The sequence below is a fragment of the Grus americana genome, chromosome 3 (genome assembly GCF_028858705.1).
Source record: "Grus americana isolate bGruAme1 chromosome 3, bGruAme1.mat, whole genome shotgun sequence".
Taxonomy (NCBI): domain Eukaryota; kingdom Metazoa; phylum Chordata; class Aves; order Gruiformes; family Gruidae; genus Grus; species Grus americana.
The window spans coordinates 91038039-91062081 of NC_072854.1; the positions used below are offsets into that span (position 1 = coordinate 91038039).

The 24043-nt window shown below is 50.2% G+C and overlaps 1 protein-coding gene across 13 annotated transcripts; it reads left to right on the forward strand.

The window, feature by feature from the left end:
- The first annotated feature begins 44 nt into the window (after nucleotides 1-44).
- Nucleotides 45-23540, forward strand: ABCC10 (ATP binding cassette subfamily C member 10). 13 transcript variants are annotated; one of them, XM_054819083.1, is made up of 25 exons: nucleotides 45-173; nucleotides 1396-1625; nucleotides 2068-2189; nucleotides 3234-3418; nucleotides 7235-7431; nucleotides 8389-9754; nucleotides 11041-11268; nucleotides 11386-11635; nucleotides 12376-12515; nucleotides 13000-13079; nucleotides 13228-13399; nucleotides 14385-14483; nucleotides 14712-14901; nucleotides 15269-15346; nucleotides 15715-15906; nucleotides 16328-16463; nucleotides 16866-17061; nucleotides 17862-18205; nucleotides 18365-18534; nucleotides 18832-18992; nucleotides 19419-19672; nucleotides 19987-20132; nucleotides 20617-20714; nucleotides 20914-21026; nucleotides 23043-23540. In XM_054819083.1, the coding sequence occupies exons 5-25, from the start codon at nucleotides 7271-7273 to the stop codon at nucleotides 23176-23178; spliced, it is 4710 nt and encodes a 1569-aa protein (XP_054675058.1). In that variant the 5' UTR covers nucleotides 45-173; nucleotides 1396-1625; nucleotides 2068-2189; nucleotides 3234-3418; nucleotides 7235-7270; the 3' UTR covers nucleotides 23179-23540. The 13 variants fall into 13 exon arrangements, 11 of the variants coding, with proteins under 11 accessions (XP_054675058.1, XP_054675062.1, XP_054675059.1 ...); XM_054819084.1 differs by having other exon boundaries at nucleotides 110-235; XM_054819086.1 differs by having other exon boundaries at nucleotides 143-216.
- Nucleotides 23541-24043: the final 503 nt, after the last annotated feature.

The window sequence follows — 24043 nt, forward strand, 5'->3', positions numbered from 1 at the left end:
GGCGGGGGGGGGGCGGGGCGGGGTGAGCCCGGGCCGGGGAGGGGGCGGGGGGCGGGAGGCGTTGCTTGGGGACGCCCGCACAAAATGGCGGCCGCAAGACCTTGGTCACGTGTGGCGGGGTGGGCCGCAGCTTGGCAGGAAGCGGGTGCTGTCTCCGTGCTCGGCCGTGCGAGGTGGGGTGCCGCTTCCTTCCCCCGCCGCCCGCTCCCCAGTGCCGTAAGGGGGATACGCTCGGGTGCGCGCAGGCGCCTGCTCTGTTCTGTTTGCCTCTCCTCCGGGGTTTCCCGCTGCGCTGCACCCGCTCGGCGGGAGACGTCTCGGTCGGGGTAGCGGACGGGAAGCGAAGGCGGTGGGGAAGGAGGGAGGGAGCTTCGCTAGGGAGGCCGTGGGGGGCTGTGAGGCAGTGGGCCTTGGGCCTTGGCCGGGCCTTGCCGCAGTGTGGTGTGCCTGCGGTGACGGCAGCCTCTAGGTCGAGGCCAAAAGTAAAAGAGTTTTGTTTGGGGTTTTTTTTCCCATGCTGTGTTGTGGAGCTTGTCAGTATGGGCGTTGTCCTTAAGAGAAACATGTTCAAGAGCAATCCTTGGCTGCTCGTTGAGGTGATGCTGAGCCTAAGCCTCCGGCTCAGAAAATTTCTGAACAAATTTCCTTGCAGTGACTGCCAGGAACTGGGCTGAAATGATGGGGAGGAATTGCTTCCCCCCTCTTCCCTCTCCTCACCTGAGCACCTGCTACCAACCATGCTCAGTGCACGCAAGTGAGCGTGACAGTTTCAATTCTCATAAATGAAGAATGAAACATTTCTCTTATTTCATGCTGGGAACTGCTTCTAGTGAGGCGGAGGAAGAGTGTTTTCAGTTAACTGAAATGGGCTAGCAGTAGAAAGAAATAAATGCAGAGAACTGAAGGTTATGATAAAATTCTCTATTTCCCAAATTCCTGAGCCTTTATATCTTGTTTAGAAACTGGGAGAAGCTTAATGCATTAGAATTGCACTTTACTATTAGCTAGATGATGTGTGAGGGCTTGTATTTGAAGGCCCAGTCAATTTTTGCAGACTGGGATGAAATTTTGCCTGTGTCCTTTATGGGAATGTATTTGCTAGAACACAATACACCATTTGAAGCATACCACTTAAAGCAGTGGCAACAAAAAGAAGTAGGCTGATGGGTGGGGGGTCAGCCTGATGCTATAATAAGATATTTCTGCTGGGAGTGGTTGAGTATAATTGTATATTAAAACTAACTGGCTCACCTTGACATTTTCCATGTGAGTGCACCACTACACAGGCCCAGGAAATACGCTTGGTTATGCTGATCATCAAAATAAGCACAAGCTATATAAAAACTTATCTTATTTTCCATTACCATTGTCCACCCCTCCCCCTTCTCTTCTAAGGTTCATAATGTTCATCAGTGACCTTAATTCAATTATAAGTATCCTGGGATAAGAATTTCATCTTTGAAGATGCCCAGCAGACTGCGGACCTGCTTCTGGTGGGAGCAAAATGCAGTGATGGTGGAGGCAATGGATACTCAGCCTGTTCCAACTAACTACCCTCAGCAGCAGACTTGGTGACACTTGGAGAGGCACAGAATTGTGCTTTACGATAAGCACAAAACTGATGTGTACGTAGGAATTTCCCTTCTAGTTTTGTATTGTGGATCACATCCAAGTAGTTTATAAGGAATATAGTGTTATGCCAAATGTGTTCTGTTTTTTCATTAAAAAGAAAACCATGTTTTCATGCATTAGTGTCAGGTGTCTGTATCAAGTGCTCAGTTTTACCAACTGAAGTAAGTAAAAACAGCCAAGCAAGAGGGAGAATATGGACTCATTTAGTTTTGGACATCTCTTTCATGCTGTTGCTTTCTTTACATCAGTTTTTAAAAAAATAGTTTTAAACCACAGTTTGGTTTCAAAAGTCAAGTAAAAAGCCACAAACCCAAGAAACACAGCAATTTTTTTCCTATCAGTTTTATATAAAAAGTTATACACATAATATCTAAAATCTTTGCAAAATGCCAGAACATGAAAATATTTTCTAACTTTTTTGCCTTGTATCCAAAGGAGGTCTACAGGAGATGTCCTGGAGGTTTCTTGTGCTAAATTTCAATGGCGTTTGGAAGATGAAGGAATCCAGATATCAGTAACTAATCAGAAAGTTCACTAAAACTTCTGTCTGCACACCAGTAAGTAAACTGCTCAAGGGAGGAATGGTAAAAAAAGCAAACAGAGTGTATGTTGTGGTTTTAAGGAGTTCAGAAGAAAAAAATTCCATTTGTTGGAGAAAAATACTTGAATGACTAGTGCTCGTTAGCATTTTGTCACACCCTGTCATTTTCCTGAGCATTGCTTTACAATTACAATTTATAAACTCATTCTGTACTAGCTGTAGTGTCATCTTTCCATCATGTGCCTTACTGAGTTAAGTTTTTAAAGGGACTGAGCACCCATAGTGGGATTCAGTTAAATTATTCTTAAAATCAGTACTGAAATTTTGAACCAGTGTGGCAAAGCACATTGAGAGTTTTCACGTCTTTGCAAGAGGAAGCACTACAGTTTGTTTCAGGGATCAAAACAGTCAGGCAAGGTCCTTACCTGCTTTGCAGAGGGTTTTGTAATACTCCTGTGACTGGTGCTCCAGACTGTTGGTGGACAAAGGAGGTGCCAGTCCTTCTGCTCTGCTACAATTTCAGCTCCCAAACTCCTCTTTGGAATTCCAAAGCTCATCTTTGAACTTGCAATTAGCTGCTGCTTGGAGAGATTTTAGCTAATTAGATGCCGAGGGCAATGTTGGGGTAATAAGGGTGTCTCTGAATTAGGCCTCAAATAAGAAAGTCATGGGAGCAAACAACATTGAGAAAGAACAGAATGAGAAAAGTTAGCACTAGCTCAGTATGAACAAGTAAACAGAAATCAGAATTGAAGTTAATTCAGGTTGGACCGTTAGGTTAAAAAGCAGTATAGTAACAGAAAAAAACGTAAGACCTTAATTTTTTACCTTCTTATGCCTGACTCAAGACTAGATCCAGGTGCATGAGACAACCATGCAGCGTTCCCTCTAATGCTAAATGACTGGTCTACTAGCAGGAACAAAGACAGCTTCTGCGTTTTTGTGACAAAATGAGTGTCCTTGTGAGAAGGAGTGGTGGAAGATATTCCTCTGTCTTACTGAACTTTGCATTAATTTTTTCCCTGGAAAACAGGGCAAAATATGTATGTTGTGTCTTCAGGTCCAGGCAAAGCAGCCCGTTCATGAAAAACTTTGGACTCAGTCAAGTAATCAAGCCTTCCTTGGTCATGACATCATGGAATTTGAGAACGATAGCTCAGCTGATAGCAGAGCCCTGGCTGGGAGCACAGAAAACACATCCAAACAGACAATTGCTTTCAGAGATTTTACATCTATAATTACAAGGTTGATATTTCTGAATTTAAGGCTTGTCTAAGCTGGCTTCTGTTTCAGCTCAATGTTTACTTTTAGCTGGGAAGTGGAATGGGCATGCAGCCTATACTCATTCCTTGACTCTGAGTTCTGGGAGGGGGGGGTATTAAGTAATCTCTAACAAAATAAACTCGTAAGATGGGGGGGGCATTCTGCCTTTGCCTTCCTTGCTGTGGGTGTATCCATCTAGAGCTTTTTAAAACTCTGGATAATAGACAATGAATAAAATCTGGCCTGCATTGGCCTCTGGGGGTGGATTAAATTAAACCTTACTCTTTTTTTCCATTTTGAATGCTCTGATTTTTTGATAAATGTCAGGTGTATGATTATTTATAGTGTGCAGGGTACTTTGTAAGCAACATACCCACAAGCCTGTACTCCACACCGTGCACATCTTAAATCTGTCAGATATGTAGCAGTAAATGTCCCAGGCAGCAATATTTCAGAAGAGGGGAAATAGCCAGAAGGAAGTTCGAAAAGGAGGAATGTCTATTTAGATTCTTGCCATGCTCCTATTTAAATGTGCTTATGCAGAACAGGCACCAGTGATTTCAGATCAGTTAGGGTGGACTGGTATTCTCCTAGGGTTCCTTTTTTTAATACCCTTTATGTTTGTTTTCCCATATGAGTGTAGATAATGCTGTTTGGAGCAAAAAGGGATCTGCGGCATCTGAAAGCTGTCTGTGTTTCAGCTGATGTGTAAAAGTTTATGGTTTTGAACATGAAGAGGTTAGGAGAGATGAGCAAGTAGAATGCAGGACATGAAAAGGAGAGCACTAGAATGTGATGTGGCTGAAAGGAAATGCTCTGGGAGTGATTAGCTCGAGAGGATGGTATTTGTCCTGGTATCTGAGAACTCTGGTGTCTTATTAAGTGAGGGGAAGTGGTGGTTTGGTTTGTTGGTTTTTTTTTTTTTATAAGACATCAGAACCATGAAATCTGAAAGTTTCACTTGTGTGCAGCTCATGCTTCAGCCTCACAAATCCCCTATTTGCTGTCTTAAGAGTTTGCTGCTTTCACAACATTTTTTTGAAGGGAAGCTTCTCTGAGTGGAGAGGGCATAAAACTTATTATCAAGGCCTCTACAGGAAAGTTTATTCTAGAAACCTTTGGATGACCTGTGGGAGAAAGAGCAGACTGGCCAAATACAGTGTATCAGTAGCTAGCTTGGTCGTGAAAAGGCAGCCTTGCAACTCTGACGCACAGGCAAAGATTACTTTTAGGGCTATGAGAAATCAGAATCCTCAGAGACAACAATTAAACAAGGAGATAGATATAGATATAGATATGGATATATATATATATAGGTTTAGGAGAACTGCATTCTCATCCTTTCAAGGAAACTGTGATTAGAGGGTACTGTGGCCTCCAAGCTCTTGCTCTTATCTTTGCAGTTTTGTACTCCCACAGCCAGATTGCCCCGTTTTCTCAGACAGGAATGTTACTGATATTTTCCTTCCTCAGCACTGATAGCACTTCTAAGCTCAGAGAATGCTTTATTGTATCTCTGACAAGCTGTGTGTTGAAAGTAAAATTTGCTACCTGTGATGAATTATTTACAGGGGTATGCTAATTTTCCCTGGCAAGTGAGAGTACTGAGGGAGGGTTTGGGAAAGTGAAGTATCCAGAGCATCTGGTATAAAATCACCAGTAGCAGCTAAAATTGCCAGACAATGCGATGGCGTTTATTGTGCACTCTTGTTATTGTATAACGATCTGGAGGGGATGAGGCTGGATGTCCTCTCAGGTTCATTTTTTCTCACCTGGAAAGTTGAGCATTTACTCACACACACACACACACCCCCCACCCAACCAACCCCCCCCCCCCCCCAGTGTAACATGCTCTTGTAGTAAAAACTGAGTGTCACATTTGGGGATGCTGCTTGCGTGTGTGTTTGTGCCCCAGACAAATAGAGTCACTGAGTGCAATACAGGTAAAACTGAGTGGATTTGTTTAGCTTGGGTTGTTCAGATGGTTGTATTTGGTTAACAATGATGTCGCTTTATATGTTTTTAGTGTTGCTGTGCTAGGAGAACTCTGCCATTTAGGGTATACTGATCTAGCGTATGTATACCCAATAAACACAACTATAGTGGGTGTGTACCCAATATACATTGGGTATACTGATGTATTGTTGGCAAAGTGCTCTTGTAGTACTATCTGCAATGAATGCTGTACCCATAAAAGCACTTTTGTACCCACAAAAACACTGCCTGGGCTGTACCTGCCAGTGCTGACTTCGGGAAGCACAGCGGTGCATGCATACTGCTGTGCCCGGTGCGTGCGGGTGTAAAAACAGTGATGGAGTGCCAGCCACTGCGGGCAAAGCATGGCAGGAGGAGGAGGAGGGGAGGGCTAAGTTAAGATGTGGGGGAAGATCACATTTGTTCATGACTGGGGACTGATTTTTAGTTTAACTAGAAGATAAAAGCCTGAACGAGCTGCACGTGTTTGATTCATTTGCTTATCTGGGCCTCCTGCTTGTGACCGAATCCCCGAAGCTCCCGGGGTTCACCATCTCCACAGCACTGCACTGCTGCGGCGGTTGAGCTGGATGGAGCTGCTTAGGCAGAGATGACAACCGCTCCCAAGCGCGGGGCCCTTGCGTGGGCCTCGGGCTGGGGCCTGGTGTGCCCGCCTCCGAGCGGCCTCCCTGTTCCGGATCGCCCGGTTTGATTCGCAGCCTCGCTCCGCTGCCCGCCGGCCAGTACCGGGCGCTGGCCCCACACGGCCTTTCGCGGCACCGCCCCGCCCGCTGCCAGGGCTGCAGCGCGTCCTCCCGCCCTCCAGGGGGCGCACGGGGCGGCCCCGCGCCCTCTCCTCCCTCTGCGGTGAGCGCGGAGGCGGGGCGAGCCGAGGTACGGCGGGGGGCAGGGGTCAAAGTTCGGCGGGGGAAGGGGTTGACGGCGCCGCTGCGCGTCGCCTCGGTGGGAGTGGCCGGTGGGGGGGGGTCGGTCCGCGGGGGTCCCGCCCGCTGCAGGCCACGTGCCCGCCGCTCCGCCTGCCCCTTGGCCCAGCGAGGAGGCCGCCGGGCTGGGCCTCAGCCGGGGCTTTCCCGCACCGGGAGCTGTCCCGGCGCAGCAGGCCGGGAGGGCCGCCGTGGCAGGGCCCGGTCCCCCGGCTCCGGTGCTGCAGTGCCCCGTTCCTGTGGCTCTCAGCCGGCTCCCAGGCTGGAGATGGGACCAGCTGGTGCGAACAAAGAAATGACTGTAAAGCCGAGGCCTTCGCAGGTGTGCTTCAGCATGCAGGGAGCGAGCCCTGCTTGATCCCCAGGCCCCGTGCAGCTTGGAGGTGCTGCCTGCTTTCCTGGGTGGGCACTGGCATCCTCCCCCGCGACCTGGAGGGTGTTTGGTGTTACACGCTGTCTTAAGGAGCACCCTTGTGGCAACTGGTCTGAAGATGGATATATCATTCATAGAGCATTGTCTAAGCAGCTCAAAATATTTTTCAGAGTGATCAATAGAAAGGCAAATGCTTCCTGATGTTAGTTTCAAAGGATAAACTGGCCACGGGAAAAAATCAGCCTGGAAATAAGCAAAAAGCTTCAAATTCACAGAGCACTGAGGTCCCGGCGTGACTTAAGGGGACAAACAATTTATTTTAAGCTGGAGCTTGATCATTTTGCGAAGTAGATGATACGATAGCAAGTTCACAATAGCAGGGCCTGGACTGTGTGACCCAGGAAGTTGCTTCTAGCCCTATGTTCATTTCTTATCAGAGTCCCCCTTGGACTAGCGCTGTACTGTTTTCGTTTTGTACATCGTGCTGTTTTTTCTTTGCTACCCTAGGAGCTCCTGTCTCTGACATTGAATTCCCAGCAAAGGATGGAGAACATCCTGGCTGGTTTGTGTGGGACCAGCCCAGAAGATCCACTCCCCGTGTGGGTTCATGGCAGTGTTGGCCATTGCTTTAATCAGCTGACATTAAATGTGATTCCTCATGCGATCCTTGCAGTGGTCAGTGCCTGCTTCCTTGGCACTCCAAGGTATGACAACTAACTTGTCTAGCTCTTGATTATTATGCAGGACTGGAGGTGGGGTGGAAAGGCTGGAAATTAGATCTCCCTATAATGTGCTGAATATATAATTAAGGAAGGTCACAGTATTATAATGCTATTATATTTGTCAGCATCTGTCCTAATTCAGAGTACTGTGTACAGCTCTGGTCCCTCCATTGCAGAAAAGAATCCAGAGAGAAAAGAGAGGGTAGTCAGCATAAAATCACAGAAGATAACTGAAAAGAATTTCAGTGAATGGGGATTGGGAAAACTGGGAGTCTTCTGGGAAAGGTTATAAATCCAAAGTAGCGTGGAAGATGTATATAAGGTAATAAGGTGTTCAGAGAAACCAAAAATTGTTTTTCTGTTTACTTTCTTCTGGAATTTGTAAACATGGCAATATTCACTGATATCAAAAGGCCACAAGTGATAATGAATCAAGTGCTAATGAAATATTTTGTTGAGCAGTAGATTATGGACTTTACATACACAGCATCACTGAAACTAACAGTGATAAAAATAATGTTTCTAGACAAAATATCACAAAGACAAGAGAAATCAAGGATCAGAGATGTGACACAGAGAATTCGATCCTCTGGAATTTGTGTCAAAGAGGTTAAATATGCTTCTTTTTTAATCCTCAAGGATTGGAGTCTGATTTGACCACAGAATATCACAGTTTGCGAACAAATTTCTGTAGAGAAATGCTGTACTTTGGTAGCATCTGAATCTCTGGTATTGATCAGATACTGGGCTATAGTGACCTGATGTAGTTTAGCAATGCCTACAGTCTGAAGAAGTTACAAGTCTAGGGAGGTGGATCCAATAGGTTAAGTAAGAGTGAACAGATGAAGGGGAGAAGAGGAGAGGGAGAAGGGAGAGTACTGACTGAAGAGGTGATAGAATGTCAGCTGCGAATTTTTCCTGTGTTCTTTTCTCCTCTAGATCTGGCTCCAGGGTGCCTTGCAGGCCAGGCTGGGCATGCAGGATCGCCGCCTCCTTCATACTTGCTGGCCTATTTCTTGCCGATACCATCCCAGCCACCATTTCTCAGCAGGATCTAGGCCCTGTGTACCTCGAAGCTCTGGCAAATGGCACTGCCACGCTGACGTGGCTCACACACGGCCTCGCTCTTCTCATGCTCTTCAGGTCCGTTCAGGGCTCTACCAGAGGCCCTGCGACCCTGGCTCTCCTCACTGTCTTACCACTACCTTCCTTCGTCATCACGCTGGTGTGGTACTGCCAAAGTGGGATGGCTTGGTCCCCTGCCCACCCTGCTGCCTCCTCCAGGTTTGCCATTCTCTGCCTGCAGCTGGCCTCTCTGTTTGTGTATGTGATCAGCTACCTCTTACCCACCATTGATAGGCAAGACTTCCTCTCCATCAATCACTCCTGGCAAGAAGACCGGCTCATCTCAGAGCCAGGGATCCCAGTGCCTGATCAGCATGGAGTGGCAGAAGATGGTGAGAGCTGGCTCTCACGCTTCTTTTATGTGTGGATGAACCCTCTCATGAAACGTGGCTATCAGTGGAAGCTGAACCAGCCGCAGGATGTCTATGTGCTTCCTCGCAAGCTCCAGGCTGCCAGGGTCTGTGATCAGTTCTATGCTTGCTGGAAGAAGGCAGCTCTGCACCAAGTAGAGGAGGAGACAGTGTCTCTTACTAGCCCAATCATTGCTGGAGGCGATGGGAGTAGCAATGCCCCAGACAGCTCACACCATGCCCAGGAGGCCGTGCGACTCATCTCCGTCCTTCATGTGGCCTTTGGGCTTCGTTTTTACTCTCTTGGACTTCTCAAGCTGGCCGGCAGCCTGCTGGGTTTCTCGGGTCCTCTGCTTCTAAACCTGCTGGTGAACTTCATGGAGTCACAGCAGGAGCCCCTGAGCCACGGGGTGCTCTATGCCCTCGGGCTCTTTGCTGGCTCCTTCCTGGGTGCTCTCTTGCGGAACCAGTTCAGCTATGAGGTGAACAAGGTGACGCTGATGGTTCGGGCCGCCATCATCTCTGCCATCTACCGCAAGGCCCTGCGTGTTGGCAGCACCAGCCTTACCCGCTTCACTGTGGGCGAAATTGTCAACTTCATGAGCACAGACACCAATAGGTTGGTCAACTTCTGCCTCAGCTTCCATGAGGTGTGGAGCCTGCCTTTCCAGTTTGCCATTACCCTCTACCTCCTCTACCAGCAAGTGGGGGTAGCCTTTCTGGGAGGCTTGGCCCTGGCACTGCTGCTCGTGCCCATCAACAAGGTCATAGCTAACCGCATCATGATGAACAACAAGGAGATGCTGAAACACAAGGACACACGGGTCAAGGTGAGGGGCAGCTGGTGGCTCTCTGAGTTGGTTGCTATATTTTCTCCCCGTTTGTCCCTAGAACGTTGGCTTTTTGGCTGCTTGTCATGATCCAAAGCAGATTAATTGAATCACAGCTGTTGGGAACAATGCTAGAGGGGGCATACGCACACACTTGGTTCAGAAGTGTTTCAGGGTGATGAGGTTTCACCACCCACAAGATAGTGAACCTTTAATGCTTGTCTTGCCCCCTGGGCTAATTCAGGCTCCCTTGCAGGTTTCTTTTCTGCGTGTAGCAGTTAAGGTAGGACTCCCAATTGCTTCTTTTAGAGATGCTTCCATCCTATTGCTCCAGTAATGCTATCAGTGGTGAGATGGCTTGCAGTCTGGACAAAGGCAATGATCACAGACGTAGTGGTTTTATATCGCTCCAAGCTTGGCACCCTCAGTCATCTTTTCCACTGCTTTTTGCATATTAGCAGTGCCATCTCTCTCCTCGCCACATGTCAAACATTTGATTCCCACCTTTTAGCCTTGTATCTCTAATGTGAGGGGTCAGCACTTTCATTCGCCATTTCCATCATGCTTTGGAAGCATGAAACATAAGTCAACCCCACGTCAGAACTGTTGGGAGCTTTAAAAATACTGCTTTTCCCAACAGAAGGTGCACATACTTGTATGGGGTATGCTGGACTTTCTCCAACTATTGTAAGACTGGTTTGCTGAGTGAACTCTCTCTTGTTAGTTTTCTTTCATGTTGGGCACAGACACACCTCAGGTTGCTCTGCACATTCTGACCTGAGAGCAGGAATGAGGGGACAGCACGCTGCAGGGACACCTGAGCTGCTGGTTGTGAGCCAGCCAGGCTCTGGGTACAGACCAGACATGTCATGGTTGTGACATGGCTGTGTCATGGCAGCACTGGGCCTGAGAGATTAGTGTTACTATCTCAACGCGCTGTAAGGCCGAAATAGGTAAATGGCATCCAGGCTGGAGCTAGTAATTCCACATGTCCCTTCACCTGCGTTGCACATCCTACAGTTGGGAAGTAGTTTAATATTTTGCCTTTTCCTGAGCCGTACACAGCACAGGTGGCTGAGGAAGCTGGTGGAATGAGTGAGAGCAAAGTTCCCAGTAGCTGCCACTTGAGTTTATGTCTTTGTTAGCAATAAATGGTTCCTGATATCTCTAGCCTGGTCCTTAGCAGGAGGCAACTGCAAACCTGGCCCCAGCCCAGATGCTTAGCTGGCATTTGGGGCATTACGCAGGCATTGGTTGCTCCATTTGCTTTTCCTCTTTGCTTGCAGCTAATGACAGAGTTCCTATGTGGCATTCGTGTGATCAAGTTTTACGCCTGGGAGAAGCACTTCAGCACCAGGATAAATGCCTGCCGGGATAAAGAGTTGCAGAAGTTACGAGCCATCAAGTACTTGGATGCTCTGTGTGTGTATCTGTGGGCAGCACTGCCTGTTGTTGTCTCCATTACCATCTTCATCACCTACGTACTGTTGGGTCACCAGCTCACTGCCACAAAGGTGAGTAGGTAGCAGTGAGAGCTCCAACTGTGCCTTGTGCAGAGGACAATTGACAGTGGGGCTGCAGTCCTGAGGCATCTTCTCTGGGAAATAAGCCCAGCCTGTGTCTCCCCGCAGCTCTTCAGGCTCTCGCTGGTGAAGCTGTTTGGAGAATACAAGGTGCAAGGGAGGTACTGCCTCCAACTCGTGGCTGTTTCCTTACCCATGCAGGTATTCACAGCACTGGCCCTTGTCGGGATGCTTATTCTCCCCCTCAACAGTTTCCCATGGGTGTTGAATGGGACCTTGGAAGCCAAAGTTTCCCTGGATCGAATCCAACGTTTCCTTGAACTCATGGACCAGGACCTGGAAGCTTATTATGCCCTAGGTAATGGCAAAGGATGCTGCTGGGCTTGGGACCCTGGGCAGGCAGCATTCGGAGCAAAGCGCTGAAGTGTGAGGCCCAGGGGCAGTACTGGAGGGCAGCTGGCTTATCACCTCATGATTCAAGAGGTTCAGTTGTCAGAGGCAGAGTGAAGGCACTTAATTTCCGTGGAAGATGGGAGACAAGGCTATAACATTCCTCTTTACCAACTGTAGGCCATTGGTTGTCCCCACAGAGTCCTGCCGTTAGTGTCTCTTTAGAAGAAGCTGCTCCCTCCTCTGTCCAAAGCTCCATTGACACTGAAGCCATCAACAACCTTGGCTTTGCCTGGCAGAAAGGCTCAAGTGGGTGCCCATCTCCTGAGCCATCTCAGCTCCCTTTCTCTCCTTCCTTGCCTTTTGCCAGCTCCTTGCCATTCTTTTATCTTCAACAGTAATAAAACCAGATTATCCTTACATTGTCTCCCTGACAGCCAGCAGGTCACCATTTGTGTCTGGTGGGAGCTGGAGATAGGAGGGTTGGAGGAAGGGAGGTATAAGTTTAAGGGCAAGTCAGTAGGCAAGCATCTCATTCTGTGTTTGGGTCAAGGGCATCATGGCAGTGCCCTGTCCGTGGTCTCAGCCATTTCGCAGTTTTTACTGCTAAACTGTTTGAACAAAGCTGGTAGTATTTGTGATGCCAGGTGCCTTTCATTTTCTGGCCTCCTCATAGTAATGCAATGCTGTGCTGCTTTTCTCTTGTAGACAGCCCTTCAGGTACTGCTACTGCTGTGGAGATGCAATGTGCAGCCTTCTCATGGGCGCCAGTTGAGGAGGAAAGCACCAGGCAGCCTTTATCCACAGGCACTCTGCAACTGCACATTGGGAACCTGTCAGTGAGAAAGGTGAGCCAAGGACACAGGAAGTAACAGGGAAGAATGACACTGGAGAAGCCAAATAATGGAGCAGGGGTGGCGTGTTTTCATGTTTTCCTGGTCTTATGAGCCATGCATCAAAATCTTCTCTTAGTCAAAAGGCACAGAGCACATATCACATCTCTCAGAGCTGAAGGGTGCTGGAGGAGATCCAGGCATGGCTTACACACACGAGATGAACCAGCTCCCTCTGCTTTCTACCACTGCTGCAGGAGAGGACTGGGCAGGGAACACAACTGGGCTCCAGAGTTAACACTCCTTGCAGATTTGTGTCCTGCCATATCAGGAGTCTGGTTTACCCAACAACTGTACCCAGCTCTGCTGCTGAACCTGTGAGATAGTCCTAGTTTAAGACAGCAGTCAGCTTTCTTACAGGCTACGTGTGGCTCAAAAAATCTGGACAAGCCACCCTGTATTAACGCATCTGGTTGCTCCTTTTCATTTCCCTTTGCAGGGGATGCTCCTGGGGGTTGTTGGGAAGGTTGGCTCTGGCAAAAGCTCTCTGCTTGCAGCCATCACTGGAGAGCTCATTAAGTAAGTAGCCTAAAGATTTCTCCCTGCCTGGTCCCCTCATGCCCCAGCAGGCAGGGACTATCCAGTCCTATCCCTATCTGTAGGCCATTTTGATCTACCAACAGTTCTTCTTTGTTGCCCTTTCCACCCACTTCTGGTATGCCTGTAGACAAGGTGGACGAGTGTATGTTTGTGACCTGGAGCGAGGATTTGGTCTGGCCACACAGGAGCCTTGGATACAGTTTACCACCGTCCGTGAGAACATCCTTTTTGGGCGGGAATATGATGCCAGGCTGTACAAGGAGGTGGTGGAGGCTTGTGCCCTCTCTGAGGACCTGAACGTGAGTGCCTAAACTGTAAGCCTGCCTGAGCCTTCTTGGTCAGCTTTTGCATCCAGCCTGAGCCTCACTGGGAGCAGTTTTCCTTCTTTCAGGCTATAGACTGCTTCTCCAATGTCCCAATCACACAGCATTACGCTGATTGCCAATCCCAGACTATACCTCGCCCGACAGTTCTTTAAGGTGTGAAGTCACTTTGTTGCTCTTTGGATGGTTTCTCTGCTGCTGCTGAGCCAAAAGCTCTTGATCCTGGGGAGGATGTTCTTGCAGAGCTGATGACTGCCAGGTTTTTCAGGCAGAACCTATCAGCTCATGCTTTTTTGGATCAGAAGGAAATTTCCTGGGATCTGGGAGGGCTGAGTCTGTGGTCCCCCCATCAGTAATACACATGTTCTAAGTTTGAGGCTTATGGCTGTGTTAGCCAGTAAATCTGGCTGTTATATATGGTAGGAAGCTAGCCTTCTCCCGGTTTATAACCTGATGCCTGATTTTCTGAAGTGCCAGGCCTGCTGTTTGCTTCAGCAGGAGCTATGAATACTTTGTAAAGGTAAGATATTTATTTGAGAAGTAGTAGACTATGCCTATGCTACCAAATCAAGAGGAAACTGATTCCAGCTGCTGAAACTCTGTAGTTTTTACTGCTAAACTGTTTGGATGGGCCCTGGCATGATTTTGGTGCAGACACAGCTCTTGCTCTCCCAGAAAATTCCCAGGCGCAATTTCAGAGTTATCTCAGACCAGAGGTTACTCTCAATGGGTAGTTCAGGTATGGCTACCCTATTCTGGAGTGTAGTAAGAGTTTAGTTGCCAAAATGCCAAGCTTGCAAGTTGTCTGCAGAACCAGTGTATACACTGTTGCATTGTTTAATTTTGGTAAGGTGTCACCCTAAGGAATTACTGCCAGAGGCAGGAGAGGGACCTCATGTTCTGCTTTTGGGTTCCCAGTAGTTTTCTGTCCCTTCTAAATGGATTTTCTTGAATGTTTCAGATTTTACCAGCAGGTGACCAGACAGAGGTGGGTGAAAATGGCGTGACACTCAGTGGGGGACAGAAGGCTCGAATAGCCCTTGCCAGAGCCATTTACCAGGTAAATAGCAAAGGAGTCATGCTGTGGTAGATTGTGCTCAGTACCAAGATGTAAAGAAGCTGTAAGCACCCAGCTGTACAGCGTGCTCTGGCAGTGTGTCTTAAACCGCATTGTGCTGGCCTAAAGGTGCTGGCTGTGTGCCGCACAGAGGCACTTGTATTTTCTCTACAGCACTGCCTGCTCCGGCAGGGCCAGCAGCTGTATCCTTGTCTTTTGTCTTCCTCTCAGGAGAAAGAGCTTTACCTCCTTGATGATCCCCTGGCTGCTGTTGATGCAGATGTAGCCAACCATCTTATGCGGAAATGCATTCTCGGAGTTCTCAAACACAAGACCAGGATCCTTTGCACCCACAGGACGGAGTTTTTGGAGAAGGCTGATGCCTTGTTGTTGATAGACAATGGCAGGATAGTTAAGACAGGTACACTGGCTGTCTTCTCAGGCATTCATTTGTGCCTGTGTGCCAGACTTGGAATTGATTGAGCAAAGACAGACATAAGGGAGTAGGATTAACTAGTGGGGAACCCAGTGATAACGAGCTTGAGGACGCTGCATGTGGGCAAAGATGGGGTCGAAGGGAATGTGCAGATGCACAGATAAACCAGGACAGCCCTAGAGGTTGGGAGCTGATAAGGCAGAAGGCCATAGCAGGTTGTATGGAGCAGGGCCTTCTAGGGTGTAGGAATGTTAAGAGGGAACAAAACTCGGCCATTTCATAGCAAGAGGCAGTGAGTAGCTGGCATCTGTTCCTCGCTGATCCTGAAGCATTTGCATGTCTCTCTTTGCAGGCACACCGGCTGATATCCTGCCACTCGTGGAAGCCTTCCCCAAGTGCAAGGATATGGACAAGAGGCGGAAGGATAAAGGTCTATACATGGCAAGCTTGAGGGTGGCTGGGGCAGCACAGCTTAGCTGTACCAGATGGCTGCTGGCCTTAGACCAGAGCTCCCACCACCTTGTTCTGCTGTGGCAGTGCTGATCTGTGGGTAGTGTGTGCATAGAGGGAGAGGAGGCCCACATATTGTTGGGTATTGGTCTGGAGCAGTATTTGAATCTGTTGTTCCATGTGTGGTCCAGCTTTGGATGAAGGTCTGCCAGGATTGGTGCACCTGTCTTGAGAGAGGAGGGAAGAAAAGTCTCCCTCATAGCCTAGACTTGCTCTCTTCACAGCAAGGAGGAGCTGCAGGAGGAACTTTTGTCACACTGACCTTTGTTTTTGCCTCCATTCCCACAGCCCCTGATGAACAGGGCCAAGAAGAGGCCGTAGAGACAGAGGCAGAAGAATCAACCCAAAACAATCATCTCATCCACAGGGAGGAAGAGAAGAAAGAAGGGGCAGTGGCTTTTCAGGTGTACAAGGCATATTGGCTGGCAGTGGGCAGCTGCTTGGCATTATCCATCCTCTTCTCGCTGCTCCTGATGCAAGGTGAGGCAGTGATTCAGTAGCACATCTCTGTTTAGACATTCCTCTCTTCTCGTTGCCTGGTTGTGTGGAGTTCAGGGGAGAAAAGAGGCCAGGGGTTTAATCGCTGTCCCTGCAGCAGGAAGGCCCCTTTTCTCTTCCCCAAACTAAGTAGCACAGTTGGGAGGGGGCATATGCGAGAACAGGATCTGGCGTCTCACTGCTGCAGTTGCATGTCTGCTCCTTTAGCAGTGCCCTGTCCCTGCTGCAGCTCAAGGCTGTTCTGTTGCTCCTGCTCTGCTACTAACAGTGGAGAATGAAGGCAGAGGAAGACTGGGCAGTGAGACAATAACAAAAGTTGTCCAGCAGCTTCCCCTCCAGCATTTCTGCTTCGTATTTGCTGATTCAAAGGTTGAATCCCTCTTTATGCTGTCTTTCTCTGTAGCATCCAGAAATATCTCAGATTGGTGGCTGTCACACTGGATCTCCAGCATATCCCAGACAGCAAATAGCTCTGTGATGATCTGCTCAGCTTCCCCACCTTCCCCAGAGCTGCTTCTCTTCTCCGTTGTTGGGCTTGTGTAAGTGAATGCTGGTCAGAAGATGCCAAAGGAAGCTGAAAACACACTCTGATTTTGCCCTTAAGTGTATTTCAGGTGAAGATCCTTGTTGAGAGCAGGGATAAACTGACCACCCCACTGCAGGTGATCTGTGTGGCTGCTTTGACAAAGAAAGAAAATCAAAATCTCTGACCTGATGAGGTGCCCAAAGGGCTTCTGCCTAGGGCTGATGGAAGACCCCTAGCTGCATAGTAATCAGAGTGTTTGTCCCAGCATACCAAAGGGGTGGTCTCTCACAGGAGTATCAGGTTGAAGTATTCTGGTTTCCCCTTGAGTATGCTCCTGGGTTCTCATGCCCTGTCTGTGAGTTTACTGTCCTGGGCACCTTGGCAGATTCATAATCTTCCTCCTTCTGTGTTCCAGCTCCCCCATTCAAGCTCTGGACACCACCCCAGTTCCTTCCAATAGTTCACTGGATGTGAATTTCTACCTGATAGTTTATGGGAGCATTGCAGGGGCCAACTCCCTCTTCACGATTCTTCGGGCCTTCCTCTTTGCTTACGGCACTATCCGTGCTGCCACTGTCATTCACAACCAACTGCTTCAGAGGGCTCTGAAGGTAATGATCAGAAAGTCCAGGGCAGGCTGGGGCTCCTGCAAGTCATTCTGCCTTGATGTCCTTCTCATAATTGGGAGTAAGGGTTTGGGAGGTGGATTAGGGTTTCTGCTGATATTTGCTGATGAGCTCCCTGTAGGGCTATATCCAAAAAGGGCTACACCACAGCCAGCACAAGGAGCCGATGAGCTGGGGTTCAAAACATGTCCTGTAAGGCTTGTTCTGTTTCTTGGCGAGGGGTTTTATGGCTGCCACCTGCATGTATTCACTCATTAAGCTTAGATATATAGCCAAGATGAGGGCTAGCTGAATCAAAGTAGCTGTTGCAGGATCATGAGCTCAGATTCAGATCAGATTGGTAGGAGTCATTGAGCAAGATTTAGGGCTGATGGCTGGCATGTGCCAGTTAACTTTCTTTAGGATTTGGGCTTCCTTGGGTCCTTGGGCTAGAGTTAGGATTAGAGGATTGGAATATAGGATTAGAGGCTAGTATTACAGGATTGTGTCACTGGCTACTGGTGGGCCAGTATGGGATCTGAGTGACTGCTATCTTGGTAGCTGTCTGCCATTCGCCACAGAAGGGGTCCTTCCTTTTACCGTGCAAACAGCGTGAGTTGTTTGGCTGCGAGTGGATGCTGGCTTTGCAGTCTGAGATTTCTTTTCCGGCTGAGGAAAGGAAGGGGGCTGTGGTGGCCACCCCTTTGTGGCCTTAACTGCTCCCCTTGGTGCTACTCTCCTGGGCACCATTCTGTGGCTGGATCTCACTGCAGCTGACTGGCTCTTTCTGATTTTCTTGTTGCCAGGCCACAGTCACCTTCTTTGACACCACACCAACAGGCCGGATCCTGAACCGCTTCTCCTCAGACCTGTACTGTGTGGATGACAGCCTGCCATTTATCCTCAACATCTTCCTGGCCAACATGTATGGGCTACTGGGCATGCTGGTGATAATCACCTATGGCCTCCCTTGGATTGGTCTTGTGTTACTCCCTCTGGGTGCCCTCTACTTCTCCATCCAGCGCTATTACCGGCGCACGTCCCGGGAGCTCAAGCGCCTTTACAGTGTCACTCTGTCTCCCATTTACACTCACTTCTCAGAGACCCTCTCAGGACTGAGCAGCATCAGAGCCATGCGGGCAACACAGAGGTGAGTGGAAAGAAAGAGCCCCCAGAGAGCCAGAGCTTTGGCTTTATAGTCCAGGGCCTCCCTGATGTGGGGCTGGGTATGGGGTGGCAGCAGTGCCCCTGGTCTGGGGCAGCAGGAATGGAGGTTGAGTGGTGTGAACCTCTGTTGTGCACCTCCCAGGTTTGAGTTGGAGAATCAGCTGCGCCTGGAGCAGAACCAGCGCTGCCTCTTTGCCAGCAACACAGCGATGCAGTGGCTGGACATCCGCTTGCAGATGATTGGGGTTGCTGTGGTTACCGCTATTGCAGGAATTGCCATCATCCAGCACCAGAAGCAACTGGGAAATCCAGGTAGGTTGCCAGGGATTGTTCTGTGCCCACCCCTAGGCTGTGGCCCAAGGGTTCCTCCTCTCCTAGCCCAGAGTCTTCCTACACTGGGGTAAGATCCAGAGCTCCTGCTCCCTGTCCCTCTACAAGTCACCCATGGTGTAGTGCTTCAGCTCCTGTCCCTCCTCCTGTGTGTCCCCATCCTCAAGTGGGATCCCAGACTCCAGAGTGCTGACTTCTCCCTTGCTTCTTTGTCCAGTCACCAAGATCCCAGCTCCTTCCCTGGCAGTAACATTCTTGCTTATGCTTTTGTCCTCACAGGACTTGTGGGCTTAGCGCTCTCATATGCCCTGTCTGTCACAAACCTGCTCTCAGGCCTCATATCCAGCTTCACTCTGACAGAGACCATGATGGTGAGTGTGGAGCGGACAGAGGAATACACCACAGACATCCCCACAGAGCCCCAGGATAAACTGGTCCAGGTAAAAGCTCAGACATGTTCTCAGGGACTGGCCCATCTTCTGGCTCTGTGCCCTGCACTTGCCTCCTGGGGACATTCACTGGAACTGTGTGATCCAGTGAATGGGTGGAGGGCCCTCACCCACAGAAACCACCTTGATCACTCATCCTTTACCAGTACCTTCCCCAGGGGGATGAATATCTGGCAGGAGTTGGTGAAGGCTAGAATGATGGAAAGGGGTAGGAGAGCAGAACGGCTGCTAGGTCCAAGCTGTGAGAGAAAAACAAGCCTAGGAGGGAGTGGAGATGGAGCTGGGCTGTGCATTGGGTCTGCTCAGAAGCCAGGCAACCATCCGAAGGGATGGATGGAGCTTGGCCTGTGGGGAGGTGAGGCTGAAGATGACAGTGGGTCACGGTCATATTCTGTCTCACCCTGGTATCCCTCTTAGGTTGCTGCTGACTGGCCAAGCCAGGGGCTTGTGGAGTTCCAGCAAGTGGTCCTGGCCTACCGAGTGGGCCTGCCTAATGCACTTGATGGTGTGAACTTCACTGTTTATCCTGGAGAGAAGGTGGGGATTGTGGGTCGCACAGGATCTGGAAAATCCACCCTTTTCTTGGCCCTTTTCCGCATGCTGGAGCTGAAATCAGGCCGTATTCTCCTGGATGGTGTTGACAGCCAGCTGGTGGGCTTGGAGGAGCTGAGGTACGGAGGGCTGAGCAGAGTAGAGGGTAGCTGGGGGCGCTGAGAGCTGTCAGTGCTTGGATGCCGAAGGGAAGAGTGAGGAGGAAAGGACTTATGGCACCCTCTTACCTGATTGTGGCGGCTGCTTATGAGTTGCTCTTTTGTTTCTGGACAGCTATGCTAAGGAAGCCAGGCTGAAAATGTGACCAATGTCTCTGTGCCTCTAAGATACACAGCAATCTAAGACACCTCACCCCAGGAAAAAAAAAGAACAACAGGCTTTTGCTTTTCTGCAGAACCCACCCCATGAGCCCTCAGCTCTCGTTTGCTTGCAGATCTAGGTTGGCTATCATCCCCCAGGATCCGTTTTTGTTCAGTGGTTCAATCCGAGAGAACCTGGACCCCCAGGGAAAACGAACAGATGCTGAGCTCCACGAGGTGTTAGAGCAGTGCCACCTGCGGGACGCCATTACTCAGATGGGTGAGTGTGAACCCAGCAAGAAGCAGCTGGTGAGCTCTGGTACTGGGAGAGGGGAGAAGGCCTCAGCTCAGTCAGGGAGCTGAGGAAAAGGGGCCAGGTGGATGCATTAGGGAATGGGTTAGGTGAGGCCACACTAGGACCAGAGTGGGAACAGGTCAGTGGGACCCAGTGGTATTCATTCCCTGAGATTTAGTGGAAAGGGACTGGCAGGTGATGGATTGGGTGGCAGGATCTTGCCGATGAGACCATGCCCCAGTGGATGTTAGAGCAGAGCCTGAGAGACAAGTCAGCCCCCAGTTCTGGGGGAGCGTGGCATCTCTGTGCCAGATGTTGCCTGCATCTGAGCATAAAGGCTTCCATTCCCGAGGCCTGGGCCTGAGCAGGATTGGGATTTTGAGTGCTATTGGGAAAACCCCAGACTGGGGGAGCTGTTTGGAGCCCTGTGCAGAGCCAGTGGGGTAACTGCTGAGCTTGACCCCTGCAGGTGGATTGGACAGCGAGCTGGGAGAGAGGGGAAAGAGTCTGTCAGTGGGACAGAGGCAGCTGGTGTGTCTGGCGAGAGCTCTCCTGACGCAGGCCAAGGTGAGTGCCCTGCCTCCGTTGGAGCGAGGGGGAAGGGGAGCTGCTGATGGCTGTGTGGGGACAGCAGAGCAGAGCACTCCAGAGTTAGGAGTGTGATGGGAACAGATGTCCTGCGCTACCTTCTTGGGTTGTCCCTAGGCAGGGATTGGGGTCTCCCCTGTGGTGCTTGGGAGCTCCCTTCACTCTCTGTCCCTGGCAGGTGCTCTGCATTGATGAGGCCACAGCAAGCGTGGATCAGAAGACAGACCAGCTGCTGCAGCAGACAATCCGCCAGCGCTTCGCTGACAAAACTGTTTTGACGATTGCTCACAGGTATGGAGGAAGCAGCACTTGTTGCTTAAATTCATCCTACCACTCGCCTGCCATGCCTGGGCCTTGAGCTGAGCAGGGAGGTTTCCCTGATGAGGCTTTTCAAGTGCAAAAGGCTGGACCTTGCCTGTTGGCCTTTTCTGCTTTATTAGCCCCTCAGTGCTGGGAACAACTGTAGGTGAAAACGTCATACCCAGAAATTGGGGGACAGCAAAGTGCAAAACGTATCACAGATTGTATGGCAGATGGCTCTGCTGGGACCAGGGGAGTGAATCAAACCTTGTGGTTCTGCCAAAGAGGGCAAGGAGCGATGGAGAACTATCCTACAGAAAGGAGCAGCGTGGAGGCCCGGGAGGAGCAGGGGTCTCTGGCTCAGTAGAGGGCACTGCAGGACAGCTGGCGGTGAAGGGCCACAGCCAGCTCCTGGCCAGGGGAGGCAGAACACTGGGTAGTTCTGTTTTCCAAAACCCTGAGTTTTGGTCCCAGCCTGCACCCGATGCCGGCAAGCTACACAGTGGCCAGGCAGGACAGGGCAGCAGTGCTTGCCCAACATCTGAGAGATTTAGTGTAAGAGAAGGGGCAGGAGATGGTTACTGGCAGAGGGAGGAGGGCAAAACCTGACTACTGTGAGTAGTGAGAAGGGATGGGTTCGCATTAGGCAGTGCTCCCACTCCTGCCAAGTGGAGGAGAATTTGTAGGAGTGTTACGCAGTTGTATGGAAAGTGTTTTCAAAGCACAAAGGTTACCACAAAAATAAAAATCAAATGAGCAGGTGGCAGGGGGTGGTGTCCTGCTGCACAAAAGTGGGAGTGATGGATGACAGGCAGAGTGGGCTGGGCCTGGGAAGTGAATCGAGTGGGTCTTGTTAAATGCATCAGATAGGAAGGAGGCAGGAAGGGTGTGAAGGTAACATGGTTCCTACACTAGGGATAAATAGAGTAGAAAGGTAAGGGCACCATGGGCTGAGGTGTGTGTTTGGGTTGGGGGGGGGAGGCCACCTCTGACGGAGGAGTAATTAGAGAGAAGAACCAGCAGAGGAAGGAGTGGCAGAAGGCGAAGCAGCAAGACTGGGTTGAAGATGGCCCCAGCCCCTCTTCCACTGGGATGAAGGGAGATGGGGGAGAGCAGTAAGGAGGGGAGAGGTGGTGATGGGGTTGTTTTGTACCCATGGTTCTTCCATGCCATTCAGCTTCAGGTAAGCCATTAATTGAATAGGTGAAATCTAGGACAGGAAGTGACACAGTACTTGTCCCTCACCCCTCCAGGTCACTTCCAGTGCTGCAGCCTGGCACTGTTTTGGGGATGAATGTGTAACCAGAGTCCTGAACTCCGTAACACTTTTACCTGCTCAAATCCTGTGCAGTGTCTTCCCTGTGACTTGCAGCTTTGTAGGGCTGTAGTTTCGCACTGAATGGTGCATGGCTGTGCAAAGGCCTTCCTCCTGCCCTGTGTTCTCTCCCCAGGGCCAGAGGTTGCTGCCCTGGTAGCAGACTGGTCAGAACTGGACGCATACAGTGTGTTGCGGGTGCTGTTATTGGCAGTCTGGCAACTACAAATCCCCTCATGGTGGCAGCGTAAGCAAAGATGCCAGACTGCTGGGGAATGGCAGCTGATGCACAAGTCTGTTTCTGCTGCCCTCAGGAGGTGGCAGGTGAGGAAATGTAGGGGCAAACAGAAGCAACTCGACTCTCCTGTGGGAAAGGAGACATCTTGTGCAACCCCAGAATCAGGCGTGCCCTGAGCTCTCCCTCAACAGAGCTTCTCTCTGTGCTCCCGGTGCCCTGCCATGCCCAGCAACTGGATGGCATCGCCGTGCTCTTCTAAGAGGTGGTGCGTTTCAGCAGTGTGCACAGGCTCTCTGGGGAGCTGGACTGCAGTGTGTCCCTCCGTGCACAGGGAGATGCTCCACAGATCCTGATGTTGGGCATGTCTTGGCCCACCCCTTGGCAGCAGGGGAAGCAGTATCCAGGATTTGTCCTCAGATCCACCAATGTGTGTCCTGGTGTTTGCTGTCCGCAGGCTCAACACCATCTTGGACTCAGACCGTGTGCTGGTGATGCAAGCTGGGAAAGTGGCAGAGCTGGATTCACCCGCCCGCCTAAGCCAGAAAGATGGCTCCTTGTTCCAGCGCCTCCTGCACAGCGGGCAGCAGTGACCTCTCCTGGGCTGGGCCCAGGCAGCCCTCCTGGCTCTGTGGCTGGCTTTCTTTTCCCCTCAGCTGCCAGCACTGTCCCTGCAGGGCCAGGAGTTGCTGAGGTGAGGGAAGGGGTTATTACTGCCCGCAGGCAGCAATTGTGTGTCCTCAGGGACAGGAGCATGGCACTGCGGCCCTGCCTTCAGTAGGGGAGATGGGACCTGGTATTTAGGGCCGTGCAAGCCTGGCTGGTGGGATACTGCTCCCCTCCAAGGCTCTCCTTTGAGATTACAAAGGGCTTTTCTGTTCACTGAAGAATCAGTGACTCCTAGTCTGAGACTGTCTTACATGTGCAATTTAAAATAAAGTGGAAACATCCTTGTGAAGCTCCGTTATTCAGGTTTCTGTCCCCTTTTCCCCCCAGACACAGACTTCCTTGTGAGATACAGGAGCAGTGCCCTCTGCTCAAAGACAACCCTACCTGCTTCCTACTGCTTTCAAAGGGCACTGACCTTTCCCAGCCCAGAAGGTTGCACCCAGGGACCTTGCTGCTCTTCCTCCAGTTTACAGTGGAGAAGGCCTTCCCCTGAAGGGCGAGAATGCAATTACATTAAAGGCCTGTAATGTGAGTTTATTTTAAGACCACTTTTCCAAGGGAAACTCCCTATCCCTCCTGCCCTGCTCCCAGCTGCACAAACCCACAGCTGCTTTTAGTTTTAGGATCAGATTGCTCTTCCCATCAGCACCCTTGGACTCAGTCTTGGGTTTTCCCCTTCTCCCCAGCACTGAGGCAACACCTAGCAGGTACACACCTTTGCTACACTGTCCTGAGGCAGGTCCCGTTCCTTCCCCTGAGGCTGCAGGAGCCATCTCCACCCCTGCAACC

Coding starts and splice junctions, on each gene's coding strand:
- ABCC10 (XM_054819081.1), top strand. CDS start 6,623: ATGGGACCAGCTGGTGCGAACAAAGAAATGACTGTAAAGCCGAGGCCT. Junction 11,636..12,375: donor GGAAGCTTATTATGCCCTAG/GTAATGGCAAAG, acceptor TTTCTCTTGTAG/ACAGCCCTTCAGGTACTGCT. Junction 13,080..13,227: donor ATCACTGGAGAGCTCATTAA/GTAAGTAGCCTA, acceptor GTATGCCTGTAG/ACAAGGTGGACGAGTGTATG.